The 24,373-nt window shown below is 38.9% G+C and overlaps 1 protein-coding gene across 1 annotated transcript in view; it reads right to left on the bottom strand.

Annotated features, from left to right (window-relative positions):
• lamb4 (laminin, beta 4) overlaps positions 1-24,373 on the bottom strand; it is a 66,263-nt gene that overhangs the window by 38,855 nt on the left and 3,035 nt on the right. The window contains exons 3-21 of the mRNA XM_055155370.1: positions 21,153-21,261; positions 16,602-16,768; positions 13,649-13,784; positions 13,058-13,131; positions 11,949-12,137; positions 11,521-11,584; positions 10,300-10,511; positions 9,533-9,653; positions 9,266-9,454; positions 8,278-8,433; positions 7,550-7,653; positions 6,824-6,900; positions 5,468-5,657; positions 4,432-4,557; positions 4,153-4,341; positions 3,871-3,983; positions 2,113-2,233; positions 845-1,025; positions 325-468 (exon numbers count right to left, since the gene is read on the bottom strand). Coding sequence (XP_055011345.1) covers positions 325-468; positions 845-1,025; positions 2,113-2,233; positions 3,871-3,983; positions 4,153-4,341; positions 4,432-4,557; positions 5,468-5,657; positions 6,824-6,900; positions 7,550-7,653; positions 8,278-8,433; positions 9,266-9,454; positions 9,533-9,653; positions 10,300-10,511; positions 11,521-11,584; positions 11,949-12,137; positions 13,058-13,131; positions 13,649-13,784; positions 16,602-16,768; positions 21,153-21,261 — 2,662 coding nt within the window. The remainder of the gene's footprint in view (positions 1-324; positions 469-844; positions 1,026-2,112; positions 2,234-3,870; positions 3,984-4,152; positions 4,342-4,431; positions 4,558-5,467; positions 5,658-6,823; positions 6,901-7,549; positions 7,654-8,277; positions 8,434-9,265; positions 9,455-9,532; positions 9,654-10,299; positions 10,512-11,520; positions 11,585-11,948; positions 12,138-13,057; positions 13,132-13,648; positions 13,785-16,601; positions 16,769-21,152; positions 21,262-24,373) is intronic.

Below are 24,373 nucleotides of genomic sequence, written 5' to 3'. Positions count from 1 at the left end.
TCTGGGATGAATGACTGAGCTTAAATACGCAGGCTTTGTGTATTAAACATGTTTGAATGAAACAAAACACAACTCCAGGTCTGTTTGTGATGATGAAACTACAATATATAACATCGATCAGAAAATAGCGTAATATGGGCCCTACAACTCACAGCCCAAAGTGAGTTTTTGAGCAGTTTTCTAAGTGGGGGACCTCTGTGAAAAATTCTGATTGGCCAATGTCTTTTTCATTATCTTTGTCTTACCTACATTGTTACAATTTGTTAATGATTCTCAAACTGCACTTCTACTGTTACAAAGTGTAAGTTGTCTAAAATGACTCACGTTTGCAGCCCTCAGGTCCAAAGCCATAGGTCTGTGGAGCACATGAATCGCAGCATCGGCCAATCACGTTCGGTTCACACTCACAAGCCCCACCTAGTTTACTGCAGTAGGGTCCGACCGAGCCTTCAGAATTGCACCCACAAGCTGAAAGAGACAAGAAAAATATTTGCATTATTTCATTATTACCTTAAAACTACTATTACTATTACTATTGCTACTACTCTGCTGACTAGTACTGTTAAAAGTAAGGTTAAAGTGCACATTATTAACCCTGTATTGAAATCATCCTTCAATAACGCTCAGGTAACAAGTGAGGAGCAGTAGGACAGGGACTCATCTCCAAATCTTGAGCTTTTGGTACTTACTAATATGTCTGTTGTTACAATAAAAAGTACATAAACGTTTCTCAGGATCTTTGTGTATCAGAATTTTATTTTTTTTTGTACAGAACTGCTGAAGACTTGAATGACTTGTTCATGATCTCCACAGTGAATACTGCAGTAGAAACATCAGTGCTTACGTATCGCCCCTTTGTGGATGCGTGCGGACATGCTCTTGACCAGCCCCTCACAGACTTCGGGGAGAGCGTCGTGTGGTCCAGCTTCAGTGGCCAGTCCGATGCAGTGGAATTTTCTGAAGGAGTCCAGGTCAGTCTGAGAACACAGGTTCTGAACCGCCTCGATACTCGGGATCAAACCCAACTGCAAATACAAGAGATAATCACAACACATGACAGAGTTGAAGACAGAATGGATATAGAGTAAATTATGACAGGTTACATATTAAACAATTACAGAATCATAAAGGGCCCATATAATGCTATTTCTTGATCTATGTTTTAATGTTTCCTCATCAATAAATGTACCTGGAGCTGTGTTTTGTTTGATTCACACCATCCATAGCAAAGGATAAATTAAATTCAGTCAACTGGACGAAATGTCACGATCCTCCAGTTTCTCCCTTCTGTGTTTCACCTGCCTGGGAGGAGTCGCCTCACAACACCAGCTGCAGCCTCTTTGTCATCACATACCTAAGATCCATCTCCAATCCACTCCTGCCTATATCAGCCTGCTTCTTCCTCCACTCCCTGACAGTTTGGTAGTTTTCCATACTTGTGCTCCCTGGATCTCCCATCTCTGCTCACCTGGTCATCTTGTGACTCGTGCTCCACCGGACCCCCCTCATTCAGTACCTACCTGCTTCACGAGACCCCCAGCCCAATACCTACCTGCTCAACTGGACGCCTTCCCAGCTCCTATTTCAGCTCACACCAGTAAAATAAGTCTTTTTGTTTTACCTGAGTTTTTTGATTCGATAGAATTTATCCTTTGCTATTCATTCACACATTTTGCATATTTAGTTTTTCTCTCAAACAGAAAACACTCCACCTTGTGATGCCATGTGGTAATACAGAAAGTGCTCCACTGTGTTTTTTTTTGTGAATGAAACAAAAGACAACTACAGGTATGCTTTAGATGAGGTAATACCATTACTTAAAGCTCACAAGAGTCAAATTAGTGTAATATAAAGCTTTTTTTTTTTTTTTTTTTTTCCATTTTGTGTAGGGTGAGTGTTTCATTGTTGTGCTGAGTAGGATAAGGTATTTCTTTAACAAACTAAACTTTGCAGTTCAGTTTTGCCTTTTGTAATGCATCAAATGTAAAGAATAAATACAATGTGATTGCAAATGATTATAATATGATTTCATGCACAGTGGCCCTTGTAAAATGATGTGTGAATGAACAGCTGCCTTCCTGCATCGTGTGTGCAGATATGAGTGTGACGTACAGAGTCGATGAGGATGTGAGAGCTGGAGTTTGGGTCCGATTCTGGATGTTTGTTGAAAGTGACATCAATGAAGTATCGGCCTCCAGAGTTCAGACAGACGGGGAAGTCCAGCACAGAGCCCCTTGAAATAGAATCACATTACAGATGTTATTAGTATTACTGTATACACTTTCATGATTGTACACATATTCAGTCGCGCATTTGTGAAAGTACAAGAGAAATTAAAAGTAAATTAAAAGATATTTGTGCACCACACCTCAAAGAATTTTTAGTTAGCCATTCAGCTATTTTTGGTCCAATGTTACAATGTTGTTTCCTCATCAACATACATGGAGTTGTGTTTTGTTTCATTCACACAACCCACAAACTCTGAACACTCTGTTCTCCCTGTGATGTCAAGAAGAGCTCCACTGTGTTTTTAAACTCCATACACCTTCACTAGAATCATTTGGTTAATTTCAGACCTTGAAATTTGTATCTCTACTGAACTAAAGGTAAAAGGAGCTGTTAACTTGAAAAGTACATGACAACACAAGGTGTAACAGAGCATTTGTGGTTTGGAAATGTAGAAAGACTAATAATATTAAAGGGTTACTCAAACATGTGTGAATAAAAAACAAAACACATCTCCAGGTATGCTTTTAAGGAGGTAACAACATTCTAACATTCTTAATGCTCACAAGAAACCATTTTGTGTAACACAGGACTTTTAAGCTCAACTCAACTCAGCATGTGGCTAATATTTTTTTGCAAAAATTGCAGATTTTGCTAATGATAATAAATAATAATTTTTTGATACTTGATCCCAAGCTCTTTACTCATATCTTGCACTATAATTGGAATTTGTGGATTGTAATGATTGTGGTTAGGGTTAGGGGTAACAGTTACTTTCAGGGTGAAAAAAGCACATTACTTAGTCAATTAGACTAAGGTCAACTTGAATGAGACAAATAACTTCAACAGTGAAGTATTATTGCCAAGAGTCCAGCTCCATTTCCCAGTCATTCCACTCCTCCTTTTGTTACCTCCGTGTTTTTACTACACCTGCGACTCATTCCCTGATCCTCCCAGAATGTCTCTATATCCTCCCTCTGTTCATTCAGTATAATTGCTCAATTACACCTGTTTGCCTGTTTCGTTTCTTCCAGCATTTTTTGTGCCCTAAGTTCGGGGTCTTGGTTGAGCTCTGTTATTTTATTGTTACACATGTTACAATGTGTTTTGAACTTAAGCTGAACTAAAATGTTCTAAGTTTTTTCCAAAGACTAATAAATATTCAAATCCTTGTACCTGATGTAGATCTAAATGGCATTGTAGAATAGAACCTGTTTTTACTTTAACTTGTGTATATAAGGAACATTTACTTGCTTAATTCAAGGCATCAGTTTCATTGGTTTGTTCAAATAAGAAGAACTTACTGTTAAAGTAAAGGTGACTACATATTTCAGATTTGAGGAATTGATTGATTCGTTGGCACAGCTTCACAACATGAGTTCTATGAATGAAAACTAAAGTTCACTTCACTTGCTCTGCCTAGTCAGATGAAAGAGGAATTCACTGAACACTACACTGAGGAATTACTTGTAGCTCAGCTTTAGATTCACACTCCACTTTAGTCAGATTTTTCAAAGCAATCGGTTTCCTAGATATTTTCAAGTAAGGTCTACTTATTAGATTTTACAGTGTGGTATATTCTTTCTCAGACCTGCATTTTTTTGACAAATTTCTCATTTCTATTGTTAAATGTCCATGTGATACCTTGAGTTTCCAGTCAACGTTAATATTCCACTTCTTACGGATTCAGTTTCACACTTTTGGTCTCCAGGAGATAAAGTGGTGATGCTCAAAGAAGCCAACCAATCAGAGGGAGACTGAAGGGAAAAATAAAACAGAAATATTGATTTGTGGCCACAATAGCAAGATAAACTTAACTAATCAGATACCAGTATTGGCTGCAAAAATCCATACTAGCCCATCCCTCATTTATGTATATAGCAAAAGAGGACATGTTTTATAGGAGTGAGATGTTACTGTTTTCACCTCTGGCTCGTAGCGGATCACCAGCTGATAGTCCATAGACAGCGGCAGGTTGTCCACAGTGAACCTGAGTCCAGCTCCAGTCTGAACCCTGACCAGACCCAGCCCAGTCCAGGTGATGAGCTGACCGGAGGCTCTCTCTCGGGGGACGATCTGAAGAGCATTTCCAGGCTCCAGAGGAATCCTACCATACTATGAACACATACAAGAAGATCAGAGTCTTGTCCAGAGTACGAAGATATCACGGAATTATAATGGTGAAATGAGAAACACTGTACCGACCTGTCTTCTGCGGCGTGCATTTCGTTTGGCCCTTCGAACCAGAACCACTTGTCCATTGGAAATCTTGAAGTCGTAACCCTGCTCTCTGTAATACTGCTCACACTTGGGGAGGATGATGGGGCTTTGCTGAGAACACAACCAAAGCTGGTGTCAGTATTTTAAACAGTATTCACTTCTGCACAAATCCTGAATATTAGCAAATGCTCAAAATAATCTTCAGATAATAGATAATCTGCAGTTTGGGGGTGTTCTTCATGTATCTCTATCTTTATGGTGGAATACTTAGGAGTTAGCATGGTGGCACAATGCACACATTAGCAGTCAAAAAGTTTTAAGATTGTCTGAAATTGATATAAACAACATATTTTCAGGAGTCTGTGATCAATACAAGCATTTATGGTCCTGTTTAATTTGATTTTCAACAAATACGGTGAGTGTGGTAAACTGTTGTAGTTCCATCTAAGTCAGATTGTGTTAAAATAAAGCACAGATTTAAGTGTAATGTTACTGTTATGGAATAATGTCTGAATAGATCCCAAATTAACTATTCATAACCATACTCTTTTTTTTGTTTGTTTTGTTTTTGTACAGCTCTTGAAGACCAATATAGTTTATCTAAGTTGTTTTGGGTGTGTGTGTGGTCTGTATTAATGTTGATAATCAAGACTCCTTGAACCTTGAGTCTTTTAAATGTAACAACACATGTATAGTACTCCACACCACAGTTCAAATATAAAAGACAAGGAAATAAAATGGGGTTAACATCTATTAAACAGTAAATAGTTAAACACTGAGCATTTTAACCCTGTGTACTTACTATAGGAGAAGGAGGGACCGGAGAGGGTGGAGGATATGGTGGAGGATATGGTGGAGGATAGGTTGGATAATAGGGTGGAGGATAGGTTGGATAATAGGCTGGAGGATAGGTTTGAGGATAGGCTGGAGGATAGGTTTGAGGAATGACTGGAGGATAGGTTGGAGGATAGGCTGGAGGATAGGTTGGAGGATAGGCTGGAGGATAGGTTGGTGGATAGGCTGGAGGATAGGTTGGTGGATAGGTTGGAGGATAGGGTGGAGGAGGTGGTCTCGTTTCAAGGGGAGCGGCGAGTTCGGCCTCGTATAGGAAGTAGTCTAGCTGTGGCAGGAAGTACCCAGGTCGAGGGTCTGAGCAGCGGCGCCCGTTCATGTTTGGGAGACACTGGCACTGCCCAGTGTCACCGTTACACCTAAGGGAGAGGTCACAGGATCAGTGTTAGTGAGAAGAGACAGTTCTATTTCATGTCAGGATTTGTGTTATTGTTTTAACTATTTATAAAGGTCCCATACCAGGGATCTCCAACCTTTATCATCTGGTGAGCTAACTTTACACAAAAAAAAAGAAGCCAACTAGCTACTAATTTTGAGCATAGGAAAGCCTTAGATGTGGAACAGTTAGATACCTATAAAACATAAACCATTATTAATGCACAGAGTCAGGCATCAAAATGATATATTTACAATGTAGTTCATCAAATTTGAGTCATTCAGCACAATACGATACAAAATGATTCAGAAATCCTTTGGTGAGCAACTTGGAAAGGGGTTGAGCTACAGGTTGGAGACCCCTGTACTATACTATGCATAATCCTGTTTTTTATTTGGACGCATTGGTATTACGTGTTATATAATAAAAATGCAATATAATTTAATTTCGTGATACTTTGCAGTGGCATCACACTGGGTGTGACCTACATTTATGTGTATAGTGGAATGTTCAGAAGTTATGGCGACACAATGCACACATTAACAAACACTGTCACAAAAGTCCTGTGTCAGGTCTTGTAATGGATACGACACTTCATGGTCCTGTTTAGGAGTTTGATTTTCAACGAAAAGGTGAAAGAGATTAACTTAAAAACTGTTGGCTAATGTAATTGTATTTTATGTGTGAGAGACTTGTTTAACAGCTCACCTATTGTAGTTCCAGCTAAATCAGTTCTTTCTGTTCAGATTGTGTTAAAATAAATCTTAGAATAAAGTCTAACAAAGCTTCAGACAGAGTGGAGCCGCCACTTAGCTTCACACCCCCAGGGAACATTCACGACATCAGCTGCAATGTATCAATAAAGAAATGTCTTCACTGGCTTTAGTCATCATGAAACTTCTACAAATGAATTAGAATGTGTTAAGAAAGAGAGGAATAATTTTAAAATAAACTACTTCTGTTTTTCAAGTTTTTAGGACAGTATACAAAACTTTAATATGACAAAAGTTTAAAGTTCATTTTCCATAATATGGGACCTTTAAATTTTTTTTTTTTAGACTAAATCGTGGTTAATGTTAATTGTGTTCATTAACAACTCATTCCCAACTATAGACATCATGACTGGCAAAGTGAAACAGTTTTACGTACATATTGCTGTGAGCTCCTCCGATGTCACAGTCACAAGGAGCACATCTAATACCATTCACCAAACCATAGTGCCCCGGCTGCAAACATCACACACACCCTTTATGACACAACACAATCAAACTTTCCATGTACTATTCAAGTCAGCCTATTTATTTTTGAGCTATGTAAAATGACATAGTTTGAGATACAGAGAATGTGAAGTTTCTAAAATTACTTCACTCATTTTCTTATCTATGTTCTAATGTAGTTTCCTCATCACTAACAGACCTGGAGTTGTTTTGTTTCATCCACACATGTTTAACACACAAACCCTGCAGATTTAGAGTTCTTCTCTCAACACACTGTTCCATATTGTGCTGTCATGTGGTAATACAGGAAAGGCTCCAGTGTGTTTTTAAACTCCATACCCCTTCAGTAGAATAATTCAATGATTTCAGCCTTGGAATCAGCAGTCTCTACTGAACTAAAGGTAAAAGGTAGCTGTTAATTTGAAAAGTACCCCTACATGACATCACAAGGTGAAACTGTGCATTTTGAGCTTTAGAGATGTGGACAGATTAATAAACCAGGATTAAAACACAAATCCAAGTATGTTTTTGACATAACAGCATTCTAACATAGCTAAAAGTTCACAAGAGCCAATTTGATGTAATATAAGACCTTTAAAGATGATTTCAGTTAACCTAAGCTTGGATCTGCCACCACTAGAGGTCAGTAAAGCCTCACCGCACAGCGGTCACAGGAGGATCCCACAGCCAGAACTTCACACTGGCAGATTCCAGTTTGAACGTCACAGGGACCAACACTGCCCAGAGGGTGACAACTGCACGCTACAACAGACCAGGGACAGTTTAGATACAAATACACACACACACACATACACACACTATATGATTACAGAGGTAGTGGGATATTCAGTGTGGGGAAAAAACAGGAGCAATGAGGTTTAGTGTTAAGAGGCAATTAGAAACAAGTTTGATCAAGGCAGTGGTTAAAAACACATCATCTATCTATGACACCTGTGGATCATTATATTAGAATTATTATATATTATATATATATAAATAAATAAATATAAATATATTATATTTGTATTTAATAAATATATTATATTGATCTAAAACAATTTAATAAAAGAAATGACTCCCTGACTTTTGTGCATCCAGTGGGAGCTGATGTCACTGTAAACATCATCCCAGTAGACTCTGTAAATAGAAAAACTGAAATTGTCTATTCTAGTCTATTCTAGAGACTGGAAAATAGAAACATTTTGCAAGATTAGAATATTGAGTATTCTGTCTGTAACACTTGTCTAAGAAAAAAATGATTAAAATGTGCAATACTTGAAACTCAACCACTGCACTCCAGTATGTGGTTAGTGCTCTGTGTCATTGCTCCTGTCTGCTCCTGTCTGCTCCTGTCTGCCCCTGTCTGCTCGTGGGTAGTGGTCTCACGTTGGCAGCCCAGGGGGTCGTCCTGTCTCAGTCCGTAGTGGCCGGGTTTACAGCGGTCACAGCCTTGTCCCTCCACATTGGGTTTACACAGACACTGCCCTGTCTGCCCATCACACAGACCCCCCGACTCCGAGCCCAGAGGGGAGCAGTCACACGCTACAACAGAGACAAACACACAGATATGGTGAACTCAATAAAGTGAATAGATTCATATTCTGATTTTTATAGAGAAATGATTCACCCTTCATGCTGTAGCTAAGACTGTTAATCATACCTGCATGTTATTGTCCTGATGTTTACACTGTGTCTTTATGGGGCTTATTGGATGGAGTCTTGTACTTTTGTATTGTACTTTACATTATCACTAGGATGCATTTTCATTTTATTTTTATTGATATTGATACGTTGGTTTTAAGTATCTGCCAGTACCCGATATTAACTGATATCAGTATAAGGACCCCAAAAAAATCTTATTACAAAATATATCCAATTGTGGTATGTAATTGTTATTTATTCTTCAAGTAGTTATGTAACAACTCTTTACAAATAAAAGTTTAAACTTTTAAGAAGTCACAGACCTACATCAGTCAGTAAATATTAGTCTCAACCAGGATATATGATCAGGCGATATCATGGGCCGATACCCGATCCAGACAAATTTCCTGGATCAGTGCCGGTATAATAATTACAATAAAAAATGAATCTCAAATCTTTCAACTACTATGCTTAAAACATTAACTAATGTGTGCAGTTTTTTTTTTACATTTTTTAACTAATCAAAGCTGACAATACTGTAACTGAACTCAACTACTAAACCTTCTGCATTTATTACTAGGTCTATGTCTTGTTTTTATACTCTGAACTCTGCCCATCTCTGCAGTGTGCTGGATGAGGCCTCCTTTTCTAAACAACAAATCTAACAAATCTGCTATGTTGCAATGTTTTTGTATTTTATTTGCCAGTGAGTGCATGTGTATAAGTATCATACGTATGCAGGCGTTGGGGTCGTCTAGGGCTCTCTGAGGATCCTGAAAGGTGAAAGGTCGGCAGCGTTCGCACTGATCTCCCTCTCGGTTGTTTCTGCAGTTTTCACACACTCCACCGCTCACTTCTCCACTCGCTTCAAAGCGAGACACATCGAAGTGGCAGGAGTCTGAGTGCCCATGACAGTTACATCCTATCAACATGAACACACGTTATGAGCACACAAATCATGAACAACAGTATTTTTGTAAAGGTGGAATAAGGTTTTTACTTCTGCAAATATTAGCGTTGTCTTCTCCTCCCGGCCTCCAGGGGGAGTCATGGTGAAAGTCCTGACACCGCTCACAGTTGTGCCCAGCGGTGTTGTGCTGACAGACACACTGACCATGGACCTGATCAAAAAAATCTCAACATTATGAACAGATTAAAAAAGTCACTGATGAGGATTTCTGTAGACTAGACCAGGCGTTCTCTTTTTGAGAACAGGGATCTTATCGTTCTGAAAATATCCTAAGGACCCACTATCGTCCTCCACAATGGCATCGCTATAAAATTGACAAGTTTAAGCATGTTTCTGACCTAATTTGGATGATGATTTATTTCTCACACTCAATCATTTTATTGTTATAGCAGTAAGTCATGATTCATCGTGACCCCCAACACATGGCCCAGGGACATGAGAGAGCCACTGGAATAGACACTGCACTTTCCAAAGTGCATTTTATGGCAGTTTACTTTTTTGGCTAAAAAGTTACATGGTGAAGCTTTAACATCTGTGGCCAAACTGACTGCCATTCTGTGCCTGAGGATGGGACAATAAGCAATTACTTGGTTTATCGTGATAATAATGCTACACAGTAATCATCTGTGGGACAGTTTATAGAATCATGCTAATCGCCAACAAAGATAATGACCATTGTTTCATCAGAATGTTCCAGAAAAAAAGCTCTTTATCCATGATGATCTCTTGAAGCTGAAGTTCAATACTGTAACAGTTGTGGAACTTCTTCATAGATTAAAGTGTGTTCTGGTCCATACCATCCTTGGCTCGGTGAAGACGTCTCCTCTGCCCCCTGCTGGTGTGCACTGAGAGGCGTGCCCGTTACAGAAGCAGCTGCCCCTCACCACCATATCGTACAGAGCGTAGTAATATTTATTCTGAGGATTTCTGCGCTTTCGGCCCAAAAGAGTGTCTCCAAGCGTGAAGAGGCGAGTGAAATTTATCCTCAAGTTTGTCATTGTGATTAACTCTAGAGAAAAGAATGGACAGAATTAGGAAAAATTCCACAGGTCATACTACAGGTATAGTATAGGTAGGTAAAGGTTTCCAGATTGTTTAGACATGTATAGAGAAGGGACAGTGAGTATATGGTGCAGAGGAGGGACAATGAGTATATGGTGCAGAGGATATTAAATGTATAGGAGGAGGAAGAGCAATAGTAACGTAAAAGTTAAAAAAACTGTTTAATGTGGACCATTCTCATATATTTTGGAAATGTGCAAATATTACTGTATTTTGGGAAATGGTTTGTGTGGTACCTGGGCAGGTGCTGGGATATTCTGTCCTCTTGTCACCTGAACTGGTCTATCTCTACAACTTCTCAGAAAACATTATTCACCAAACCACTATATAACTTTTCAAAGTGATGCCATTAGCTGCCAAAAAATCAATAACCAGGAACTGCGGCACAACTTCTGTGCCTTCAAAGGAACACTGGACATCTACAATAAAAGACATCTATCTAATGAAAAAAATAACTCATAGACTGAGATTGCAAGGGGCACAAATGAAGAAGAAATGGGAAAAATGGACATTATTTATGCAAAAGCAGACTATTCAAGTTTCACCTAGGCTGTTCCTGTTTTTATTTCCTTTCATAATAATTATTATTTCTATGTTTATAAATTTATCATATCCAATAAAAATAATGTGATTAAAAAAAAAAAAGTTAAAAAACAGTACTACAGCTGCTATTTTTGAAATGTCAAAAATGTCCAGTCAGTGTTTGACCTTGTGTGCCTTTTTAAGACAAAACAGCTTCTAAAATAAGCTCTCCAATTGTGACAGGACTGACACAATGACGCATGCAGAGCATCCAGGAAACAAAACTCAACAGAAAGCAAAACATCATTTAGAAAAGTGCTAGAGGTCAAAGGTGAGAGGTCATGTGGGGCGTTTGTGCTAAAGACAAAGGCAGTGTGCTAAACAGGCAGAACTCTTCCACCAATCAGATCACTTGGTTCTCTGGGCAAACTCACCTTGGATATGTGGAGCGTAGGGGTCTTCAATCTCAAATATAGGATCCAGGGCCTTCAGCACCACCTGCACGACAGAGACCATTTCAAAGAAAGATGATTGGGAATGAAATATCTGACGAATCATTATTATACTGTATGTTATTGAATGTTCACTGATTTCCCTGTAAGGCACTCTGAATTAGTTTTTCAAAAAATACAAATCCTACAAATACATTAGCATTGTCACGCTAAATATTTTATAACTATAATTTTGTTTTCATAAAAATGAGGCTACAGAGGTTTCGTATACACTGACACCTAGCTCGTCTAAACACAATTGCAGACATATCCAGATTATTGCGAGTTTATCCACCATGGCAAACAGAGCTCATGAAGGCCAAATAATGCAAGACTTTTAAAATGCCTCTAGTCTAATAATCAAAACTCACCTCTCCTTCAGTGGAGGGCTCAGAGCCGGAGTATCTGCCGTCACACACTACATCATCCACACTGTCCGGAGTCTGTTTGGGAACCTGAGGGAAATGAACCGAACAATCCTCTGAAAAATAACGAAACACTTTCCACGAGCGACCGAAATCCTGGGATCTCTCCACCAACATGGCCGCTGGACGAAAGCTCTGCAGAAGAACACAAGAGCAGAGGAGGTTAACTTTATTTAGACCATGGACTCAAAATGACTTCAGCATCACTTAAGCTAAACTTTACACACTGGCACTGGATTCTGGTGACAGATAATATTTCATTATATACCTTTAACTGGAAAGCATACTTAATAGCATACTAATATTAAATGATAAAACAAAAATAAATACATAAAATAGAAATTAGCACTAGTATATTTGTAATGCATTTGGATGAGGGAGTGCAAAGTGAATACAGTGTTAGGGCCTGACCATGTATAAAACAGTATGCTATTGTCTTTATCAGTTTTTGATCAGATTTTTTTAATTACAGGTCAGCCCCCTGAGAATTAATGTCACATTTTCAAGAGTAACCTGCTGACCACGACCCATTTTACATTTACACAATAACAATTAATCAGTAACATCCATATTTCACTGTTTTCTGATCTGTAGTTTTCTCACCACAAACAAACGTGGAGTTGTGTTTTGTTTCATTCCTACATGTCTAACACACAATCCACAATGCATATTTAAGCTGTGTTCTTCTGAAAATGTCAATCTCTACTGAACTAAAAGTAACAGTAGCTGTTAACTTGAAAACATCCATCACATGATATCACAAGGTGGAACAGAACATTCTGAGTGTTGGCGATGCAGAGAGACTAATAGTAAAGGGTTACTCAAACATGTGTGAATGAAACAAAACACAACTCCAGGTCTGTTTTTGATGAGGTAACAGCATTATTACACGGCTAAAAGCTCACAATTTGTGTAATATAGGACCTTTAAATTACAATATATTTTATACCAAGAAATCATCAACAATGGTGTTTTGCTCAGGACTACAGAGGTATTTTTTGATTGTGCCTAGTCCTGAGTTTTACAGTTTGGGCACCTCAAAGAGTATTTCTTACCTTGAAGGTGAGAACAAGATGGCTGAACTGAAAAATGGTCTCCAGGTCCAAACGGATACTGACCTCATGAACTCCTAAAAGCAACCAGGGATCAGGTCATTTCAATGTCATTCATGTATATTAGCAGTAAATTAAAACTGTGACATTTTATAGAGCAACATGCAGTGAAAAGCATGGGCATGTGCCAGTGACTTGCACATATATACTTTGCAGTGTATCTCTTTTACATGTATTTAAGGGACTTGACCATTTCATCACCAGCCAAACAGCAGGATGGAGTGTTTTGGCTGTTGTGTTCACCTGTCTCCCCCTGGACACTGATGTGATTCTGCAGGACATAGAGGAGGGACACTTTTGGCTCTTCCTCTCCTCAAACTGCCCTGACACAGATCTGCTGACCCTACCTGGCCAGTCCTCCTGTGAAACTGCACTGAGACCTTTGACTGAGAAGAGCAGCAACAGTTGGTTGCAGCAAAACTTGAATTTTCTTGGGGTCAAAAAAGTATCTGTCTGTCTGGCATCAGTTGCAAAGAATCAATAGGAGAGCCACAATTGACTTTCTTCCATTAATTTAACACAACACAAATTCACCGTTCTCTGATTGCCACCACTTCATCTTGCGCTCGGGCTCAAAGGTGGTGATGACGTTTTCGATTCGGTGACTGTTTGGGTTGAAGTGAGCATCAAACGGCCGCTGGGAGTCACACAAAAAGCATTTCTGTTCCTCCTGAAAACAAAAACAGAGTAGTCATTTTCAACCATTTCAGAGTGATAAAAAGTGGATTCTCTTCTCTAAACACATGTACAGGTAAACTGGAGTGTCCAAATGTCCCATATGAATAAATGTGAGAGCAGTTCGTTGTATATCAGTGTGTCTCTCATGGACGCTGTAATTTTGATGTTTGTTTTTAATGTATAGTCAGATGATAAGCAGTCAGAGAAAGTTTGTTTCTTTCTTCTCTAAGGTCCCGAAGTCCCGAACCCCTCATTCACTACATAGGCCTGCACTCATTAGAGCTCTAGATAATGCAGTCATTCTCAGAGAGATTCGGACAAGCAGCTCGCTACATTAGGGTCATGTGACTCTGGATGTCCGCTAAACCCCAATAAAACTTGATTTCTGTCATAAATAATGATCATTTCAGACTGGCACACATGTGTTTTTGGGCTAACAATAATCATCACAAGTTTCTGTCATGCTGAATTTCACGTAAACAGACTGGATTCAGCTTTATGTCTGAAATGTAGAAATTACTGCTCTTTTAACAGCTGGAGCTAAGGTAAGTGGATAACACTAGCACCGCTGACACCATAATGGTTTATTTAGTGTGTGTTAGAGTGTTTTGTTCATACTCAGGATCATAGCCATAAACCAGAGCTTTTATCTGCTTCATTCAGTCGGGTTGTGTCCAGTTAAACACCTGTTGCTGTATGCCGTTGTTTTCCCGACGCTCGCAATGCATTGTGGTCTATAATGGGCGGTTGAGTGACCTCCGATGCACACTACTTTTCAAGGTGCATTGTGGGACATTTTGAGTGCACTACTTTTTCACCAACTGGTCATTTGGACACCCATAAAAATGGTGTGACCAGTGGATAGTGCCCTAAGTAGTGAATAGTGTGGGCACTAGAATAGTTTTTATTGGTCAGTGAGAATTCAAATGCTCACGGCCGTGCATTATTTTTGTGTAACTGCTCAGGCAGTCACTGCTCAGAACAGTTAATCACTGTTCTACATCACTACGCTGTGATCATCACTATAGCAATAGGTAAACAAATGAACTATACCTAGGAAGGACTAGCTTCAACTTCAACAGAAATAACCATGGATCAAAGCATTATTAAGCTTTGATCCATGGCCAGCCAAAAAACTGTCAGATTCAAAAGTGAAATATTTTCAGTTGGTGGGACCGGGTGTAAAAGGATTAAACATCTGAGTTTATGTTGTGGTGTTCTCGACTCCACACTAGTGCATTAAAACAGTGTAACGCACTACTCCTCATTGTTTAATCTTTACATGTCATTACAGCGAACAACATTCACAAACTGGCAACATGCTTCAGTGTTACACAGAACTATGAATCATTTTGAATGATCATTTTAGTCTCACTTTCAAGTTCAGGGTCTGCCTCCTGCTTGTCTCTGTGGAGATGTACTTGCTTTGCCTAGAATATTCCACATCAAGTCATTAAACTACAGTAAGTCATTAAACTTATCTATCTCAGATCTGTGGATTGGCGCTTACACTAAAAATACATGTAACACCCTTAACAAAATAAATGCAAAAAAGTTTAATGCCATACTTTGGGACATTCGGGCAATAACACCTACATAGAGAGAAGCAGGTGGAGGACCTGGCTCACAACCATGATAAATCTGACATATTGCACTTTTAATAAAAACTAAAAAAAACTCTATAGTTGACAAGAGTATGATTGGACCTTGCAACTGTCATTTTACTTTATGGCTCTGGATTTAGAGTGACAGAGGCGGCACCTAAAACCCTAAACTCATGGAAACTCTTAGTGATCTAAAAGTACAGTGCCAAAAGGGAAAAAGATAGATGAGGAAAGAAAAATGCAGTAAGAAAGCTGCTTCCTCAGGGTATAGCAAACACAAGTGACAGATCAGGACATGTTTTAGTATGAAAAGTGTATGCCGGGCCAGAAATCCTTCACACTCACAGACAATGGGCCAAAATCACCGCAAAGCAAACACCAAAAATCACACACTATCACTAGCATCTAGATGCAAGACAGTGAATATAGACCAAGAGAAATGGGGGCAAAGTTGTGCTCAAGTAAGAGTAGTGTAAGTTATTTGATATAAATACTAACAAATAACAATTCTATACATGATATCAGTGGATCAGTGCATCCCTAATATTTATCTTAAGACTTAAGGTCCTTTCAACTGATAACAATCACATCTTTAGGTTACAGAGATATTAACCATAAACCAGGTTAAAACAACTGCAATCTGACAGCTAAACAGCAAATTCTATCATAGAATTCTGACCTGTTTTCAGCTTGACCAATTTGAAACTAGAAAAGCACTCAGAGAGCGCAGACCTCCGCCAAGGACTACCCCCATTTTTTATATAAATTGCGATAAAATCAGTCTTCTGGATCAGATCCGGATCAGCCTTTGGAATATGAAAGAGGATCCCATTGTCCATCCCTGAGTCAAATTTCATGGGGTTTGGTCAATAATTAACCGAGAAATTGAGAAACAAAATTTTTGGCCCCATTTACCACAATGTTAACTAAAATTTCAAAGTGATCCAGAATGCAGGATTTCTTCCAAATCACCCCCAAAATGAAAACAATTCTTCCTTTTCATATTTCCAACAAATCCTGAAAATTTCATCAAAATCGGTCCATAATTTTTGAGTTATGTTGCTAACAGACAAACAAACAAACAAACAAACAAACAAACAGACAAACGCCGGCAAAAACATAACCTCCTTGGCGGAGGTAATTATGGAATAGAAATCTATTCCACTGTGTAAGACTAAACCAAATCTTACAGCACCACGTCTCACCTCCAGATAGCCGATGATGCAGTAGTTCTGAGGCCCTTCCAGACCGCAGGTGGAAGAGGCTGAGAGCTGCGCAGCCCGACCCACCATCAGGTCACCGATCTGGGGGTTGCACGAGCCGCCAGGGCACCCCTCCTCTGGAGCCTGGAGGTGGACTGAACTAAACAGACCTGTAATGAATTTAATGAATAAAACTGTGAAGTTAAGTTGTTTTCAAACAGTAGAATGTGCTGCTTTCCCTCTTTCAAGTAGGAACAGAATGCTAGATCTTGTCAAATTAAAATGCACGCCAAAGTTCTTGTAGAGGTGCAAATGCAACGAACAGCAATTTAAAAGTGAAAAAATGCAAAGCACACTCAGTACTTTAGTCAGATTTTTCTTGCTTTTATATATGTGTGTGTGTGTGTGTGTGTGTATATATATATATATATACACATACAATGGTCCAAAGCTAGAACAATTATCTGACGAAAGCTTTTTTTAAGAAATTAAAAAGCCATGTGAGTGGGCTATGCATTTTGTCAGTAAGAAATCTTGTATCAAATATAAGGTGTTGTTATAGAAATGATCAAAAGAAAAGTAAATAAATGTTGAAGATGATCTAGTTCAACAGTGACAAGGTGCTATATTAGAGAAGTGTAGAGCTGCCCAGGCCTGTCACCATAATTACTACATCCACTTTTTGTTCAATACATGACAGATAGAATAATAATTTTCAGGGTAAATATTTAATGTGATTCTTTTTCTTTGTGCATGGGGGATTTTTTTCTGTACTCTGATAACTTTAGACGTTTGAATAAATCCCTTCTAAGACTTATTATAGACAAAAAGTCACTACGCAAGTCTTATTCTGTTATGTATTCACTGCAGCTCATATGTTTCAAGCATATTGTACATTTAGATTAATTTTTTTCTTTTTATGGTTTGGTTTCAATAATATCGTTTATTGTCTATATTTATTTCAACAATATATCACACTTCAAAATGTGTTATCGTGACAGGCCTAGAGCTGCCAATTAAGTATTTATATGTGTGCTCTTGATTTAACAAGATCAAATCACATCTTCAAAGGAAAACACTTTGTAACAGATGATCAGCTGATGGTCATATTTAGTTGAGAGACAGGCACGTTGTGAATGAAAGCAGCGTACAGTAGTTTGGAGCTAATCAGAGCATCTTCATCAGAGTTGTCAGAGCACAGTGAATTACGAAGAGAAAAACCTGTTTTTACATGTGTCATTGGCTCTGTTTACAAGCACTCAACAAATGGATTATTATCTGATTTCTGGAGTGGTCCAATTATTAAAATGGTGGTTTGATTGATTGCTCACATCTGCGCCAGTTTTGAAATGAAGATTTATGCAAAAAAAAAAAAGTGTAAACCAATGTGACAAAGACAGAAATGAAAGACACATCTAAAAATCCATCAATTCAAATACTGCGTGAAACCGGCTCTTGTGAAGTTTTAGCCATGTTATAAGGTTGTTACCTCATCAAAACAGAGCTGGAGTTGTGCTTTGTTTCATTCACATGTTTGAGTAATCCTTTATTATTAGCCTGTCTACATCTCCAAAGCTCAAAATGTTCTGTTCCATCTTGTGATGTCACAAAGTGATATTTATGAGAAAAACTCTGCCTTAATATGCAGTGTTTGTGTGTTAAACATGTGTGAATGAACAAAACACAACTTCAGGTTTGTTTGTGATGATTAAACAACATTATAACATAGATCATAAAATAACTATACTGTCCTATACATGCTTTATTTTACACATCATTAGGTGTTTTTGATGATCAGATTTCTTTTGGGCATATAAGCACACATCAGAAGATCCCGTTATTCTGTTAACTGATTATCCTAGACAGCTCTGTATAAAGAAGTGGACTAAGGGCTAAAAACTAAAAACTCCAGGATCATGTAGAGCGGGTTAATATGAACATTTTAAGACAAAAATAAGGAGCTGACATCAACAGTTTCAAAGAGAGGGGCAATGTTTTTTCAGTACAAAGTGAATTGGAGCTGGAGTCGACGGAGCCTGAAGTGCAGCCATGCTCACTTCCTATTTGGATCGCTGGGAGCAGGTCAGCTATGACGATTTATATATACAGTCTATGAGTTGATCTTACTTATAAAGAGGAGGGTTAAGACCATGTTGAAGGCCAGAAGTCATCCACTGGTCCCTCCTGGATCCCAAGTCTGCTCTGGTGCAACGGTCTGTGTCAAAGACAGAAGAAGATTGTCTGATGTTACATTGTGAATGTGGCATAGATCCAAGCCTAAACCTAAACTATCCTATTAGAATCTGCTGAATCTGTTTCCGTAAATACTCTCTGTTGTCTGGGGCACACCGCACGCTGCTGACAGGTGACTGCGGCTTTGGCACCAACTCAAAATCTGACTCTAAAAAAGGAATTTCCCTCCAGCACCTTCCGTAATCCATATATCCAAACTTTGAGTAGCCAAAGGTGCTGCTATTTAAAAATAAAAGTAGGCCTATTGATAGCTGAGTTGAATAAAGTATAAAAACTAATGCTTCAGTACTGCTGTTTGTCAATTATTCTACAACGCTGGTACAAAACTGATGGACTCCTACCACAGACCAGATAGACAGAGGGATGGACGATAGATAACGTATTTTCCGCACCATAGGGCGCGCTCATAAGCCTCCAACCCCATCAAAAAATGACCGCACGCCCTACAGTCCAGAGCGCCCTATACACAAATCCACTCAGGTGTCCCAGCACCACTTCAGTAAACTATGAAGCAGGAAGAACGAACCGAAAAAGTGAGCGCAATGTGCCACTTCTAGCCACAACTGAACAACTGAGTCACTGCGAACACGGCAACAATCCAGCGGTCCCAGACAGCACCCTCCCTAGATGCCACAATTGAACAAAGCCGAAAGTCACCATGAACTCGCCAAACAAAGTTCCACTGACCCATCTAACTGTTGTGTTTCGTATAAAGTCCGGTGTGGTTTATTTGTGAAAAAAGTTCGAAAATAGACCATTCTATGACAGTGCACCTTATAATCCAGAGCACCCAATAGGCGAGTTTCAGCTGACGTCATGTTATTAAAAGCCCGTGTTGCATGCTGGGAAATATTTTGGTCGGAGGGAAGAAACACGATAGCGGTCAAACACAGTGCGTAACCTCGCGTATTTATCCCCGATAATGGTAAATTCCTGCTGCATTATCGGATGCACAAATAGAAGCACGGAAGAAGGAAAATGTCTTTTTCGTATTCCGAGTGAAAAGAACCACTAACGGTGAATTAAATGACTTTCAAACATTCGCAGAGCAAACGTAAAAGATCCTAGCAAACTGTGGACTCCAACAAGTTCAACAACACATCGAGACTCTTGGAGGTTTTCATCTTTTCTGCTGTGAATGGCCCAGGAGTTTCCACCAAGTCATTGTGGATATTGCCGAAGTGAATATTTGTCCAGGTAGTTGGCGATTCAGACCAGAAATTTAGTTTGGTCCACCTTTTGTAGGGGTTGAAAAGGGTGATTTGGCGTCCGTCGATGCTTATGACCAATTTCTGGTCAAATCATCTTAGGTCCTCTGCCGTTAGAGTGGATAAATAACCGGAATCAATACCCTTTACGTGCTTTCTAGCTCTGTCCGTCATGTTGAATTAGTGTTTCTTGCCGCCAACCAAAATAATTCCCAGCATGCAACGCGCGCTTTTGTGAACAATGAAACTCGCCTATAGTGAGGAAAATACGGTAGATAGACAGATAGATGTAATGAATGTTATCTCTCTCTATACTGTTATTTCTCTGTGGGTTTGATCTGAGGCCTGGGGTAACTGTCTCCCTTCGTGTGATTATGGTTAAATCCTCGACTGTGCACAAAGCAGCGAGGGATCACAACCAAACTTACTTGACATCACAGCATTCTTTAAGCGAAATATATTTAATACAGGTGAGGGGCAGGTAAAACTGATACTGTTAAAATGCAGTTGAAATACAGTGAATTTATGGGTTTAGTCAACAATAACAATGATTAGGTTCAAGATCTATGCATTAACCTTTTAGACTTAGACTTAGACAAACTTTATTAATCCACAAGGGAAATTATTAGGATATTATATTATTTTTGGATATTTCAAGGCAAATTACAATGTTATCAATAGAAAAAAACTGTCTCATCTGGAAGTATGAAATCTTCACATAATCTGATAGCCACCAGTATGTGACATTAAGAGGCAAGACACCAGAGCACACCATACAGAAGGGGAGCGCATGAGAAACGCACGTAAAAAAGGGACGAGCACCCACTTGAAAAGAACATAAATCAGCACCCATGGATAGATGTGTCTGAGTAACAGGGGGAGTCCACCCATAACCTCCTTACTGAGAGGAGGAGACAGGATAACCTCTCAGCCCCACTGAAACAAAGAGGAAAATGAGACTTAAACGCAAAAATAAAATAAAGTATAAAAATGACAGAGAGCTTGTTCTAACAGAGTGTAGAACTGTAATGTGTAGATAAATGTCAGGAGGATTTGGCGTGGGTTCATCTGAACACTCAAAGCAAATCCCAACAATTAGACACATTCCCCTCAAAGTTCATGGTCCCCTCCAGGCCCTGCTCCTGCTCCGGCTTCTCGTAAAACTGCAGCTCTGCTAACAATGTGGAAAACCAAGCCCCGAGCTACACAGCATACAATCTTTACACAATATGTCTTCTACAAGTTACTGTGACATATGTGTGATAACAGCAAAAATTGGAATATGAGTACAGTACTACTATCGCTTCTGAATACAGCAGTAGGTTCTAGGGCAGAGCAAGAGGTGCAGGCTTGAAAACTTCTGAACCCCTTTGTATTTGACTACTTATAATAATGCATTGAAATGGAAAACATTAAGGATGGGTGATATATCCATTCCAGTATCAGCATCATCCAATATGATTATAGGATATCAGTACATTGATGCTTCATACCGATACTCGATATCAATATTTTTTGCATTGCCCCATTCTCTGTGTGCTAATGACTTAAAATGGAAATAGAAGAGTGTTGTATGGCTGTACGTTGCACAAACATATAACTCATTGTTTTATATCCCAGTAAAATACATTATGTTAGTATTTTTACAAAAGTGAAAAGTTCATTTGTGATTGTTACTTTCACTTAAGATAATTATGTGGGTCTTGCTGTGGATATTAAAAGCAAAATATAAAAGAGCTTCCCAAAACATGTGAACCATTCCACCTATGATTCATTTATTCACTATATTTGACTATTAAGGAATGTAGCACCTTAACCGGCCATAACTTGAAGCATTAGTGTGCGCACAAAATATGACGCTTTGCAGCAGATGGCACTAAGACAGAGGAGTGAAATGGAAATGATTAAAAGGACTAAAAAGGCAGAGAATTGTAGCCAGGCTGACGCCACCTTGTGCCTCCGCTCAATTTCATTTCTCTCCAGCAACTAGTTCAGGAATCGGAATGCACTTGACAGGTTGCAAAAACCCCGGAAGTGCGAGTTCAGGCACCAGCCAATCAGCAAAGAGCCATACATTCTGTGTTGGCAACGATTCCTGAGATCGAGGATTTAAAGCTGGAACAAAGAGAATGTTTGGTGAGTTTTATCAAGGGGAAAGACGTTATTGCCCATCTTCCTATGGGAAGATAAAAATAGCAGTGATTGGTTAACATAATATAACATAGCATAGTGAGAATCTGGTGATGAACCCTCACCCTCAAGTTGCAGTGTTCAAAATACTCTGTTCCACCTTGTGATGTCATGAAGCAGTAGTTTTCAAGTGAACAGCTCCTTTTACCTTTAGTTCAGTAGAGACTGGCAATTCCAGGGCTGAAATCATCCTAGTTCATTCATTCTAGTGAATGTGTGTAAAGTTTAAAAACACAGTTTTTAAGTGAAACAGAGCATGTTTGAGGAAAGAACTGAGTCTACAGCTGCAGGGTTTATGTGTTAATCATGTGTGAATAAAACAAAACAACATCTCCAAGTATGTTTGTGATGAGGAAACTACAACATATAACTATAACATAGCTCTTAGAATAATATATGTAATATGGGCCCTTTAATCCAGCGACAGGCTCCAGCTCATGAGGAATTATCAGAATGGAGGAAGCTCAATGAATCAAAGTGCGTTTTTCTCTCTGACTTGTCAAAGCTCATGTCACAGTCATTAAAGAAAAATGTGTGAGGAGATGTGTGGCCCTCAGGGATAAGTTTAAGTGTCAGCAGGACTCTCGTCTGATTTGCATGAAACCAGGTCAAAATCCAACAAGCAAAACTGTGCAACTTCAAACCAATATGCCAGTCAAAAGTCTGGACACACCATCTCATTCAGACCTTTTTTTCTTTATTTTTACAACTTTCTACATTTGATAAACATACAGAAGACATCAAATATATGAAGCAAGATACTGGACTGTCTTCTGTACGTATACCAAATGCAGAAAGTAAATGGTAAAAATGGTAAATGGTCACATTTTTCTATAGCACTTTTCCACCTTCAAGGCACTCAAAAAGCTTTACAACAAGGAACCACTCACCCATTCACACACACATTCACACACCAGTGTACACAGACACTGTGGGCAAGGTGGGTTAAGTGTCTTGCCCAAGGACACAACGACAGCATTCATCTGTGGGAGCTGGAATCACACCAGCCAACCTGTGGGTCAGTGGATCTGACCACTCAATCTGTGATTTTTTTTATTTTTATGTCGAGAGCTGGAATTGAACCGCCAACCTTCAGATCTACCAACTGAGCTACTGCCGCTCAGTTTTTTAAGAAAAATAAAGAAAAAAAATGGAATGAGAGGGTGTAAAAACTTTTGCCTGGTAGTCCATAAGTGCACAATGCGTTATCCTGACATATCAACAAGAACTGTGCTCCATACCACAGCAGTAAACCATCAACCTCCTCAATCTCTCCATCTCCTCCATTTCACCACAACCATAAACTAGAGACATTTTCACAAACTATATTTTATGCATTACGGCCCACTTGAGAACCAATGATCTGTACCATTACACTGTAGAGATAGTATTGCTTTGGCTGGAATGCTCCGCAAAAAGGCATTAAACTTATGACTCTGACTGAGACAATCAGCATCAAGTTACAGGTCAGATCTGGGGAGAGGCGACCATCACTATAAGAATGCATGTTCGTCAATGTGTTTATTTATATTTTAAACAATAAAAACATACAACGCACACACAACACTATGAATACGTGCACAATAGATATGTTTGCAGGCCCCTACAGTACATTATGCAAAACTGACCCTTGTGAGTGTTCAGGTATGTTCATGAAAAACATACCTGAAGTTGTGCTTTGTTTTATTCGCACGTGTTTGAGTAACTCTTTATAATTAGTCTGTCTACATCTCCAAAACTAAAAATCAGGGTTCCCACTCTTGTTCACTAACAAAATTTCAAAACTTTTCCAAGACTTTTTCATGACCTAAAGTGAATTTTCCATGACTTTACGACATGTAAATGTGTAAAATTTTGCATACTTTTAGGACTAAATATGAAATAATAACCCTTTCCACTCACCTTATGGTTTGGGATTATAGTTTTTTTTAACATTCAAAATACTGTCAGTGCATTTATTGCTGTCTCTTTTATACAAAAGATACTAAAACTCCATAACTTTTCTGGGCTTGGAAAATGACATTTTAAATTTCCATGACTTTTCCAGGATTTCCATGACCATGGGAACCCTGAAAAATGCTCTGTTCCATCTTCTCATGTCATGAAGCTGTAGTTTTAATGTTA

The sequence above is a fragment of the Boleophthalmus pectinirostris genome, unplaced genomic scaffold (assembly GCF_026225935.1).
Source record: "Boleophthalmus pectinirostris isolate CB_2022bp ecotype Guang Dong unplaced genomic scaffold, ASM2622593v1 HiC_scaffold_2, whole genome shotgun sequence".
NCBI lineage: Eukaryota > Metazoa > Chordata > Actinopteri > Gobiiformes > Gobiidae > Boleophthalmus > Boleophthalmus pectinirostris.
Note: the sequence above shows the minus strand (reverse complement) of the source record. Positions and strands in the feature narration are given on the sequence as shown.